The sequence below is a fragment of the Prionailurus bengalensis genome, chromosome C1 (genome assembly GCF_016509475.1).
Source record: "Prionailurus bengalensis isolate Pbe53 chromosome C1, Fcat_Pben_1.1_paternal_pri, whole genome shotgun sequence".
Classification (NCBI taxonomy): domain Eukaryota; kingdom Metazoa; phylum Chordata; class Mammalia; order Carnivora; family Felidae; genus Prionailurus; species Prionailurus bengalensis.
The window spans coordinates 7,609,462-7,622,704 of NC_057345.1; the positions used below are offsets into that span (position 1 = coordinate 7,609,462).

Here is a 13,243-nt window from a genome sequence, read left to right on the forward strand (position 1 = left end):
ATGCAGAACAACTAGAATTCTGCACTCCTGCTGTGAGTGTGAATTGGCCTGACTACTGTGGAAACTTGACGGTGTCTGTTCATCTGAAATATGCACACCCCATATAATCCAGCAGTTTGCCGCCAAAGTGTATGTGTAAAAATGTGATTAGCACCACTCTGGAACAGACGGATAAATCGTGCTTCATTCTTGTCCCGCGTGAGAGTACTATACAGCAGTCAAAGTGAATGAACCGTGGCTACGAGCACCAGCAGAGGCACCTTGCAGAAGCGTAATGTTGAGCAAAAGAAGCCCATTGTGAAAGAATGCTTTCTATATTATTCCATTCATGTAAAGTTCAAAAATAAGCAAATTTCATCCGTGGTGCGAGAAGTTAAGTGGTGACTGGGAAGGATGCGTGAGGGCTGCTCCTGGAGGCTGTTGTATTACCTTTTTTTTTTTTTTTTGACCTGGATGGTAGCTACATGGAGTTTTTCACTGTGTGAAAATACATCAAGCTGTAAGCTTAAAATGTGCTTGCTTTTCTGTACGTATATCGAATGCCAACACAAGTTTACTTAAGACTACAATGAGGCCATTCTTCTACCTTTCAGGATGACAAAGAAAAAGCTTGATAGCATCATGCAGGCAGAGTTGTGGGAAACACATGTAGACTGGTGGGAAGTAAGTGGAAACCACCTCTAAAGGAGAGTTAGGCAATGTTGACCAAAATCAAAAGTACTTGCAGGGACAACTTGCACATGTTTGAATGGCACATGCAAGGACTTGTTTTGGGGCTTGTAATGTATGTTCAATAGGGGACAAGTTAAATAAGTTACGGTACGTCCATGAAATAGAATGCCTTATAGCCACTAAATAGAATGAGGAAGCACTACAGATACTAATAAGGAATACTCTCTAAGATGTCCTAGTTAAAAATAGCAACTTGTAGAATAGTAAATACTATTCCATGCTATTATTTGTACAATATGGATATATATGTATGTATGTGTATATATATATACACACACACACACACACACACACACACATACACTAACATATAAAAAGTGTATTATACGGGTATAGAAAAGCACTTTCATATGTTCATAGACTGTGTCTAGGAGGCATCCAAGAACCTAGTAGCAGTGGTTGTCTCTGGAAGATCTAACTGGATGGCCAGGTGGCAGGAGTGGGAGGGGGACAGCCTTTCACTGCATACCCTTTGGTATCTTGGGAATACAGAATTTAACTATGGGAATATACCTGTCACGTGTTAATTTTTACAACAATTGAATACCTTTCCCTTAGAAAGGTGTTTTGCAGGATACCGTTGTGTTGCTCCTCAGTAAGTCTGGTACAGCCACATTTTTCTTCACATTGAAACAGATCTTTGGTTTAACACCAGATGACATGGTTGGCTTTGCAGAAGGGTGCCAAGATGTACGGGGCGGGGGGGGGGGGGAAGTTCCCGTGTCAGGGTGCGCAGACTGCAGGGTGTGTGGGAATGCACTGATGAGCAGACGGCAAACTCAAGCCTCCTGTGTCATGCCCGCTTGTAAACACAACACTCCTTGAATGGAATGGCAGGCCCCTCCCTGCGGCTTCTAGTGTAATTTTCCTTCTCTCTTTTCTTCTGAACACGTATAAGTTGAATTCAGATTAAGTTAAAAATGATGCAACTCTCCTGCTTCCTTTTGTTCTTTTTTTTAAATGTAATTAAGATCAAGCTATGAATATGACATCTGCTTTTTATGCCTTAATGTATCAGAAGCATTTTCCCATGCCATCAGAAATTGTTCGTGAAAATGTACACAGTCGAATAACAGCACGTAACTGAAATGTGTCCTAATTTGTCCGCTCAGCCCTCTTCACACATTTATGTTGTTCAAATGTTTTGCTCTTTTTTTTTTTTTTTTTAATTTTTTTAACATTTACTTATTTTTGAGAGACGGACAGAGCACGAGTGAGGGGCAGAGAGAGAGAGAGAGGGAAACACAGAATCCAAAGCAGGTTCCAGGCTCTGAGCTATCAGCACAGAGCTTGACGCGGGGCTCGAACCCACAAGCCCTGAGATCATGCATGACCTGAGTCAAAGTCGGACGCTCAACCGACTGAGCCACCCGGGCGCCCCAAATATTTGTTCTTCTTAAAAATATGGTGAGGAACCATTTTTGTACGTTAGTCTCATACTACATTATTTCATTATTTCTGAGAAGTTAAATTGTTGAGTCAAGAGGCTGTGAACATTTTTAAATACTCTTGAGACAGAGTGCCGGATTGTCTTCTAGAAGCTTCTCAGTTTGCACTTCCAGCTTTGGGTATTCTAATGCAAAAAAACATCGTTTTTATTTTGAAAGAATTCAATCTTGACAACTTTACCAACACATCTGAATGATATGCCAGAAGTCAGGGCGGGATATCAGTATTTCCTTTGAACATGAACAGAGATTTGGAATGCTTCCCCCGTGTTGTCTGGAATCCTGCCCGTCCCCACCCGCAGGCACTGGGACCTGAGATAGACTGCTTTACTGTCTCTGTAGCTCAGCTTCCTTACCTGTAAATTGGGAGCCAAAGGGGGCTCCCCTGCCACCTCTGGCCACATGGGTTACACACCACACGGGCCCACGAGGTCCACTGACACGGTGATGTGGAGTCCCAGAGTCACGCGCCTCGGCGGCCCTGCTCAGGACTAGTATTGGGGTTCAAAGAGTTAAATATATACAAAGCTCCAAAAACTACTCTTTGACAGTTGGGTTTAAAACATTTTGGCCTTTATGTCTAGGTGGAGAGTGAAAATGTGAATGATTTTTAAATTCTCTCTGTGCTTTGTTTTCCATATTTTCAGCAGTTGAAGTGCTATTTTTACTGTCAGTAGATAGAGATGCCTATACATTATGGATCTTATGTTCGTATATTAGACAGTATTACATGTATTATATTATAGGTAGAAGACAGACAAAATATCCTTTCAACATAAGCAATTGGTGGGGAGGAGGTCTTCCTTAGGGAGACTGCCATTTAACCAGGTAAGGAAGGTGAGGTCTTGGCTCTCACATTGCCTGGCAAAATAAGCACTCAAATATTTATGGATTTGGTTGAGTTCTAAATATTTATCTCTACGCTAGTAGTGTTGACAATAGCAACCAATACCAGATTCATTTGAGCTACCCAAATAGGTGGTGACAAAATAATTTATGTACCGTATTGACCTATTAGGACATAGCATGTTTTCATGTATTAATATCAGGTTAATATGAGGACTTAAAAAACATCTGATAGGGGCACCTGGGTGGCTCAGTCGGTTAAGCGTCCGACTTCAGCCCGGGTCACCATCTCAAGGTCTGTGAGTTCGAGCCCCGCGTCGGGCTCTGGGCTGATGGCTCGGAGCCTGGAGCCTGCTTCCGATTCTGTGTCTCCCCCTCTCTCTGCCCCTCCCCCATTCATGCTCTCTCTCTGTCTCAAAAATAAATAAACGTTAAAAAAAAAAAAGAAACTTAAAAAAAAAAACCATCTGATAGATGCATGGTCATTGAAAGCTTTAGGAAGCTGAATGCCAAACAATAAGCCTTCTGATCTTGTACTTAAGATTCAGGATGTTAAAGAAAATCCCAAATGAACGGCATCACAGTCTAGCTGGGTGACTGAGGAGTGCGTCTCGATATATTGAGCTCTTGTGCCAGCGTTTTCCTTAAGGAACAAAAATCTCCCCCTTGATTTGGGTCCCACAGTAGAGTTGTTTCCCAAATCAGTAACATATGAAACAGCGTATGGCTGTCCTTGCCATCCCAAAGCAAATGTTTGTTTTGTTGCAGTGATGGAAACATTTCCATTGGTGAAGCAAATATTTAGAGCTGAAAGAAACATTTGGGCGGCCAGGATGTGTCAAAATAGAACAGATGCCTGCCTTTTAAAAACACACATTTAAAAAAAAAAAAAAAAAAAGAAAGAAAGAAAGAAAGCCACCTTGTACTTGGCTGCTGTGGTTATAGCCACAATGGGTTAAACAAGAAATTAGAAAATGTGGATATCATTCTAATCCCAGTTTCTGGGCACATCTCTGTACCTTTTTGTGTCTTGGTTTTTCTCTTCGAGAAAATGAGGCTAGCCATTGTAAGTGATTTTGCTCAGGATTCAGGGTTTCCCCCCTCCAAATATTCTCTTTGTTCTTAAAAAGTAATCATCCCTTTTGAATCAGAAATATATTCACATGGAATAATTTCATAAGGATAGACAGTGAACAAAGTGCCTTCAGTCTCCGTCCCCAGCTACCAGTCCCCTCCCTGTTTGTAACCAGTATTTCCTGTGTCCTCTCTATTTTATGCATGTAGACACAACTAAGTAGAAGTGTTTGTGTGTGTGTGTACGTTGTGTGTGTGTGTGTGTGTTTTGTTTTGTTTGCACATAGAGGCTCTGTATATCCTTCACGTTTTCACCCTGGGCTCCATATATATTCTTTTTGTTTTTCTTCTTTTTTTGAGGCGATTGATTGATTCTAAGAGTCTGCTTAGTAAAAATGTGCTAGCTGTGTCCGATAGTAGAGAGGAGCAGGCTCGTTCCCTGCTCGTGCTTGACCCTGCCCCCCCCCGAACATGGCACTGAGAATCTGGTTCTGCCTCTGGGGCTCACCATGGGCTGTGGGTAAGTAAGTCACTGTCTCCAAGTCCTTTTCTCTTGATTTTTAAAACAGAAGGAAACGGAAAGAATAAGAATAGGAGATAGACCAGATGAGCTCTAACTTTTTTCTCAGATCTGAATTTCTTGGTTTGGCTGTCAAAGGTGATTTTTTTTTTTTTTAAACACACTTCACTGCTTCTTCTAAAACAGGAGCAGGATTCCAGCAAGTGTCGTTGAAAACGTTTATTAATTTGGCTTTTCTGCATATGCACAAACATACCTTTGGCTTACCTGGCCCTTGGCATTCAGGTAGCTGTGATTCCTGATTATCTCACACCCTTTGGTCCTTAAAGATACTGCTCGTTCCCCAGGACTTGTTCAGTGCACCGTGGGAGGGCCGACCTCTCAGCCTGTTGCCAAGGACCTACTGGCTCAGACACTGCTGTCCATGACAGCCGGCAACAATATTTGCAATGCTGTTAATCCTTCGGAATTGATGATCAAATAACAAAATCAACTCCTCTTTGTTTTTGTTTTTAATTTAGCGGAGAGGGATTAAAAGGGGAGAAAAAAAAACACCCTTTAGACTATAGATCTAAAAATAGACGTCACGGATGCTGATTGGAAACCCTCCCAGTCTTTCATATGAGAGATCTCAATTTGTGTTACACAGAGGGGCAGCTCACTTCTGTCTTGTTCACCAGTTATACTACTCCCCAGAGAAGCCCAATAAATTTTATAGGGAAGTTTCCTCCTTATGCGGAAGGAGCTAAGCTCAGTGACTGGTGTGGCTGAAGTAATTTAGGGCTCCAAGGGAGTACAGTACGTCTGGCTTGTGGAACACCGTATCCGAAGCAAACGTACAAAACCCGGTCATCTCGGTCTTTGATACTACAGAGCTCTGGATCCCGTGGCCCCAGCCTGTCTGATTTGGGAGGGAACTGCTCCCCCCAACTTGCATTTCATTCACCGCCCAGACGGTCCTTCTGCGTGCTCTATTGGGAGTGACAGCAGACAGAGCTCGCCACTGCTGTGTGCTGGCGTTCTCACCACTAACTGTCTGAAACCTCCAAACTTGGACTCGGCTGAGTTTTTACGTCTCTCGTCTGCCTCTCTGAGACGCAGAGATCCTCTCCTACTGCCTTCTCTCTTCAGACTTCCAGTGGAGCCGGGCTGCCTGGTTCCTCAGTCTGGAAGCTAACCGTGCAATACGTTTTGCACTGGCTTTTTACTCAGTGATTTATACTCGGAGACGTGGCTGGGTGATATCCAGTGTCCTTTTGTCTTTGTGTTTATTTTTCTTGCACATTTAATGTATTTAAAGGATATATTGTCTTTATGGTTCACTGGGATAAGGAGGGGGTGGGTGCAAGTTTTAATGAGAGGTCCCCGGCTCCCTGTGTTGAGATGAGAATTATATTCTCCATGAGATATCTTTCTTTCTTCCCTTAGGTGGCAGGAGGCAGTGTTTTGCTGCTTTTTGAAATAGCATTTCTACCTAACGATTTTTAGAAGGGTACTGAGAGGACGTTCAATTTCAGGACATCATCAGCAACTTTTCTTCTGTTGTCTGAACTTTCCTCATTTAAGGAGACAGGGAAGTCTCATGTCTTGTTCCTGAATTTCCGTATCAGTATCAGGATGGTGGGAACCAGCCCTACCATCAGATCAATTTTTATAAAAACTGTTTCATTCAGGGCTGATGATGTTTGCAACTAGTTTTCTCAAAAACTGTTTCCACTGCGTGGGAATAGTTAATCAGTAGAGGAGAAAGCACTTGGCTTATTTGCTTAATATTTTAACCAAGTGAATTAGACAGGTTGGGGGGCTGGGGGAGGGGATAAGAAAGTGGGTGGGGGAAGCCCCATAAACAAGGTGATATATAATATTTTTTTTGTTCTCCTTTTAAATAAATACCGATCAGCTTTATGTTCAGAGACAATAGGAGCCGTTGGCTTAAATTTGCAGTTTACTGTATTTATGGCTGTAATATCAAGGTGCTGCCGTCGTAATTTCATGCCCCAATGAGAAGAGCAAGGTCGAAGCAAATGCTTCCATCGGCATCTGCTAACACACTAACTCATAAACAAGGCCCGGCTGGATCAGGTGGCACGGAATAATACAGGCTAATGAAATACAGCACAGCTTTCCATTACTGTTAGTTTTTACAGTGTCGTCATTACGTGTAATTTATGTTTAAAAAATTCAATTTTATACAAGGCACTGGGAAATAGGGGTCTACAGGTCATCCAACGACTTTTAGAGGCTCTGAGAGTCCTTATTGTACTCTACTGTTCCAACAAAATGTTAATAAAATAAAATAAAAATACTTTTTTCCCCCCTTTCCCCTCCCCTAGCCTTTTCTGAGAGAGTTGATTTTTCTTTTAATTTGGGGAGTATTTTTAGCCAGCTGTCTTCTCTGCCTCATCTCCTCTCAGAGTGTGTGTGTGCATGGGGAGATAACTAGTTGTGTTCTCAGAGAGGTGACCCCCGCACGGTCTCCGCGCGTCCCAGATGAATCACCCGAGTCCTACACACGGAGGCACTGTGATGGGGGAGGCAGATGGCCAGAGTGGCCAGCCCGCAACCGCCACCCTGCGTCGCTGGCCCTCTGGCCCTGTTCCCTGATCCCAGTCAGACTTGACATTTTTATTATAAAACTCGGGCCAGGCTGGAAGGTGCCGTTGGGTGTTCATTACCTTGCTCATTTCCAAACTATTCCTAGCCCTGCTGTCCCGGTTGTTGTTTGACCTAAAAGACGCAGACAGTGCTGCTGTCTGCTGTCATCTGTCTTTCTGCTTCACCTGCACAGGGCCAGGCCCCGTGGCAGTGCTCAGCGGTCACTGAGGACAACATTGAGGTGACTTATTCTGAGAAGCCCTTGCACAGCCAGTCCCGCAGGAAAAAGGCAGCTCTTCCCAGTGCCCAGTTTTGTCTGAGTCCCTGCAAAAGGACCCGCAGCAGCGGCTCCCAGCCAGTAGGCTGCGGTTTTGTTTGCATTTTAACCGAAACCTTTAGAAAAAGAAAACAAATCGGGTCTGTCTTCTAGGGGATACAAATAAGCAGGTGTGGCCGCCCCGAGGCCGTTCACTTCAGCTGCTGCAGCAGTAACATGGGGCTTTATCAATCAATAGCTTGTAGCTTGCTCGCTGAGTTCTTTTAAAAGAATCCCACCCTGGAGAAAGTGTTGGAAAAGAAATCTTTGACCCGCCTTCTGCACCAGAGCAGCAGCTGCCTCCTCGGGAAGGGCACTGGTTCTGAAAGTATATTCCAGAGAAGAGAAAGAACAAGTCCACCCCGATTCCGATGCCTGGTGCGCACGACCTTCACCTGCACGATCAGAACTGAGAGCTCTTGGTTTGGCCCGTCAGGCAGCAGTGGTCTTACGGGTGAAATGGCACTGCCTGTCAGAGGGAGGCGCCTGGCCTCCCGCTCACTTGGGACAGGTGCCCTCGCCCCGTTCTCTTCCTCTTGGCTAAAGTGAGCTCAGTGGATGGAATCACTGAGCGGGACTTTCTTAGTTTTACTCTCTATCAGCAATACATTTTAATTGTCACAGACCAGGGCCGATAGCTCTTGGAATTGGCAAGTGGCGGGGGTGAAGTTACTGAAAGCATCTAAATGCAAAGGGCTGGTGATATCAGATGATGCAAATTGACACCCCAACTAAGGAAGATTTTCGGCTTTATTGAAATTGGCTAATTCTCCCAAAGGCAGCAGCTAATGGAAGACTTGAGGCAGCTAGGGGAGGGGAGGAGTTTGCCTGCCACAGGACGGTGACACCCTTCACCCCCCGTGTCTGCTCTGCTCAGCCCTTGCTCGGGTCCCTCTGCGGTTAGATTATTCCTTGCAGATAGCAATCAACTGGAAGGAAGTGTGTGTGTCTAATTTGCATGAGATTATTTAAAACAACAACAAAAAAAAAAGGTCTGCATTAGTCAGGGTGATGGTAAACAACGCAAAGAGATGCCTTTTATAATATAGCCAGTGCCTCAGCGTTCACAGGCAAATATAATTCACTTCCAATTGGCGGTTTCCTTTATTATTCCTTTTAACCTTTTGGATTCTGCAAGGTCTCCATCTAAGCTCTCTGCCGTTTGTCTCGTGGGGGTGGGTGGGAACCTGGATGTCCTGTCCTGTGCCCCAGTCCCTCTTCCCTGAGGTCAGGGTTGTTTCAGCACCAGGAGCCCATGACTGGGTAGGTAAGTGTTGTGTCCTGAAAGAGATGACCCCCCCCCACCCCTTCCTGCCGAGGCTCTGAGAGTCCCGAATGAATTACCTGAGTGTACAGAGTGCTGAACCTGGTCTGTCCTCCCCACTGGGGCTGGGGCACTCAGAGGGAGAGGACACCAAGAGAGGCACAGGCACCAGTCTGTGTGAGGGCTTAGGATTTATTGGGAGTTAGACTATTAGAACGAGGCAGGGACCCTCGACCCTTGTCCCTCTGGGGTTGTTCAAAAAGTTGTGTAGGTGTCATTTGCAGATAGGATCCAGGCGTCGGCTTCCCGTATTGTTGTGGCATAGCCCCAAAACACCATTCGTCGGCTCTTACCTGAGGCTGGGCTGCCAGCATGAGGGTGAGAAAGACCATTTAGTGCTTCTCTCAACCTCTCACAAGCTTGAAGACTTAGGACGGAATTTGGAATTTCGGAGCCTACCCTGTGGTGTTTCTGTGCTGGGGGCGGGGCGGGGGGGCGGGCGGTGGGCGAGAGGTGGCCAAAGCCTTGGTCTGTCAGCAGGCAGCACCACGCCCTAACTGGTATGATCAGAGGCATGTTTTCACCTTGCTTGGGTCCTAGTTGTTGTTTCTTATCTGTTAAATGAATGCAATGGCTGGGATAATGGTCCAGCTCTGAAATTATATTATTCAGTGAGATCATGAAAATGCTGATTTTTTTTTTTTTTTTTACAAGAAGAAAAGTGATTCATTTTATGTAACTAAATCAAAGTCCCGGCCCTCCAGAGGATTAGGGATATCAGAATTCCAGCCAATGTAAATTTAGAGCATCAAATGATAAGGTCTCTGAAAAACAAGAGCTCGGAAGGAAGTGCTGATGCCCTTTAACCGCAGCCTCACTGGTGGGCTCGGCTGCAATAATGCAAGGAACATGTTTTATTAGGAAAACAGGCTCCGTAAAAGCCCGGGGCCAGAGGGCAGGACAGTGGGCAGGGAGTGCTGTCCCTTTAACCAGCTGCAGCTCTCGGGGCCGCAGCACAGCCCGTGACTTACTGTAGATTTCCCCAGCGCTAAACATTATCGTACTTGTTTATATTTGAAAGAGCCAGAAGGGAAAATGAGAATGCAACTCAATGCTCCTTTTGGGAAAATTATCCTCATTTGCAGCCAGCGGCTGACAAGGCACACGAACCACCAGGTTTATGAAATTCCGTAGTGTCCCAGTGACCATCAGCCCGTGCTGACGCCGCACGTGCACGCACTTCTCCAAGCAAGCGGCTGGTGATGAGCTGGTTAGAGTGGGCCTTTCCTGCTGGAACCCTGGAAGGGGTTCCCCTCCCTCTCTGGAGGTTGACTGGCAGGCACTCTCAGGCTGGATGGAGCCCGAGAAGCACACGCTCAGGGTTCAGGGGTTTTCCTTCTGTCCTGCCCTTTTCTCTCAGGAGGCCTTGGGAGCAAGCTGGGCCATTTGGGAGGAGGAACGTCCCGTATAGCCCCCCACATACTCAGAGGTAGCTTTTGTATCTGAAAGCGCTCAGCGCCAACCTTTTCATCTGCCACGTCAGTCTGTTGAGAGCGGGGTGCGCCGGGGGCCACCCCAGCAGCGTTCAGGCTTCACAGCACGGTAGCCTTGCCCACCACTGGCTGGCTCCTCTGTGTGCGGAGGGGGAAGGGGCAGAGCTGCAGGTTTAAATGGGGACAGCCCTCAACCACTCAGCAGAGGGAGGGGAACAAAGGGTCCGGGGCCGTTCAGAGTAGCTCAGGCCTTCTCCCTGACCACTTGCGTAGGGCCTGAAAAGTTGGAGAGGCGCTCGGCCAACTACAGGCCTGTGAGGTGTGGGGCAGCGCTGTGCTTCGGAGCATTAATGTGCCCCATCTATTAGCCCCTCGGCACAGAGCATGCGGCACCAGGCTCTGGAAGATGCTGATCCTCTGAAGCTCCTTGTACTTGATGCACCCCCGGGGGCAGATACACCATGATGTGGCCTCTAATGGAGAGCTGCCCACCAGATGGGGAAAAGCTCTCGGCTCTCGTTTCAGAGCCTTATGTGGCGGCCGCACTGGATCCTGGGATTCCTGGAGCAGCACCGGCCGGCCAGAGTGGTCTTCGTGGGCTGGCCGTGACCTCCCCGCCGCTGCTCCCGCTCTTGGCGGCCCCAGCACTTTCGTACCCCCTGTAGCCACTTCTCGGGCCCGGCCCGCGGGGAAGTTTCTCTCACGCCTGTGCGCCACACTCCGTTCCTCTGCTCCGGGCTGGTTGGCACCCTCGTCCTCTTCCCCCAGAGCCGGCGGCCCCCGTCAGCCTCAGCCGTGTGCGCCCGCGGGAAAGGGGGTCCCCGCGGCGCCCCCCCCCCCGCCCCGGCCTTGTATTCTTCCACGGGCAGATCCCCTCCCCACGCTGTAGCCACTGCAGATGGCGCCCTGCTACTCCCTGCCGTCCGTCCCGAGCGCAGTGTGCTTCAGTGTCAGGAGGATTAAAACAAAGGGAAGCAGAAAAGCTAGCCAAAGGCAGTACAGGCAGCCTCTGCTAGGCTGGGGCAATAACCATCTGAAAGTTTGGGCCTGGCCTTGTTTTGATCTGTTTTCTTGTTTTATTTTCTTCTTTACATTCTATATCCCATTCATACTAATCACAGTCAGTCCTGATTTTTCTTTTTATTTCTGCATTTGTCATAAAATAAAGCAAATTATTCCCGTCTTCGGAAACGATCGAGACTAATTAGTCGTCTCACCCAATAATTAGTTTTTTGTTTCCCTGTCTGTTTTCATGCATTATTGTTAGTTTTTTCCCCTCTTTTTTTAACACCATTACAGATTAAAATGAGCCACATTTGCAGTTGATGGTATCTGTTTTCGGGGGAAGAATGGAGAATTGCAGTACGGAGCGACTTCAGAAGCAGCAATAAACTCAAGGATAAATTAAGGAAATTGAATGAGCCACATTTGGAAGCAGTGTTGAGGCTAATATTCTGTCGCTTAAGGTTAAATTGCAACCGGGAGAGGTTCCGGAGAATCCGAAATCGGGGAGGAAACTTACCACGATGCTAGGCAGTCTGTGGCTCTAGGGGTCATTTCTCAATGAAGATTTCGTTGCGGCCATGGACAGTGGCAAAAGGTATTCACCTGCAATTATGTCCTCTTCTCCCCCAGGGCTGACAGATGAAGAGATCGATTTGGCTTTCCAGCAGTCGGGCACGGCTGCCGAAGAGCCTCCGTCCTTGGGGCCGGGCACACAGGTGGTTCCTGTCCAGCCCCCTCACCTCATTTCTCAGCCGTACAGTAAGTCACCCGCTCAAACGCCTGCTGTAACCTTGATTGGGGTTGAGGATTCCGGCCACAGAGCAGGGCTTCCACCTCCCAGACTCCGCAAGCGGAGAGCCCGGGATGAGGAGATGGCTCTTGGGTTTTTCCAAAAGAACGTGACACACCCAGATCCCCTCCTACACAAACTTTTAAATATGTGACAAGGGTGTAAGCAGAGACAAGGGACCAGAATAAATGAGTTTATCGTGTTGTTTCATATATTTGGGTTACAAGCAAGAATCTGTAGAAGTATTTCTTGGTTCTGTTTCCAGTTTCTTACATCATGCGTTTGCCCGTCACTCTTCCACGAATAAGAACATGAACGTCTGATTCATGACTGCATTCTCGTTTGCTCACTGAAATAACTTCTCTCCTAATTTTATTTTTTAAAGTTAATATTAGTAGATTTAAGGCGGTGTCTCCCACCCACCCCCCTTCTCCCCTTCCTTCCTTCCTTCCTTCCTTCCTTCCTCCCTCCCTCCCTCCCTCCCTCCCTCCCTCCCTCCCTCTCTTCCTCGTCCTGGCTACACCATGTATATTTACGGGTTGACAGTCTGTTAGAGAATTTCAGATTAAATGTAAAGGTCCTTTTTGAATGTAGCTTTTAATTGTTACATGAGAACATGACCCATGTTGTTTTTAAGTGAAGCTGTTTTAGGAATAAAGGTTCCTCAAACTAGTAATGAGTGTCCAAACCTTCAAAAATGCAGCCAGAACCCCTTCTTTAAATCACTTATAAAAAGTCTAAAAATGGTTAAAATTGACTTCAGAGTGATGGAAAATAGCTCCAGTTTCATGTCTTCACCGTAACTCAGCCTTGGATCTGTTGTCTTTCAAGACGCCTTTTCTATAATTGTCTTCATTTTAATTGTCTACCTCAGAAGTTGTAGTTTTTCAAAACATGTTAATTTAAAACAGTGCCTAGCAGAGTTTGAAAGGCCTAGCTTTAAATGCCAGGCTTGATTGGACCCTTACCACGTGGTCTGGAGCTACCTTCCGGCTCTTGCTTTGCTGTCCTCCTCACTGGCCCCGGCATCACAGGGGCCGGGGCGTCACAGACCTCACTTAGATCTGCCCTTTCTTTTGCTTTCTGGGTGAGGCTGAATGGGTGAGGCCAAGTAGCACGCTGTCAGTTTCACCTCATCCGTGGTCACCTCGTCCAGCGGA

General features: G+C 46.6%; 1 protein-coding gene across 2 annotated transcripts in view; it reads left to right on the forward strand.

Annotated features, from left to right (window-relative positions):
- The window catches only part of PEX14 (peroxisomal biogenesis factor 14), a 145,949-nt gene that overhangs the window by 105,834 nt on the left and 26,872 nt on the right, over window positions 1–13,243 (forward strand). For both annotated transcript variants that reach the window (XM_043578555.1, XM_043578556.1), the window contains exon 4: window positions 11,924–12,052. In XM_043578555.1, the coding sequence (XP_043434490.1) occupies window positions 11,924–12,052 (129 nt within the window). The remainder of the gene's footprint in view (window positions 1–11,923; window positions 12,053–13,243) is intronic.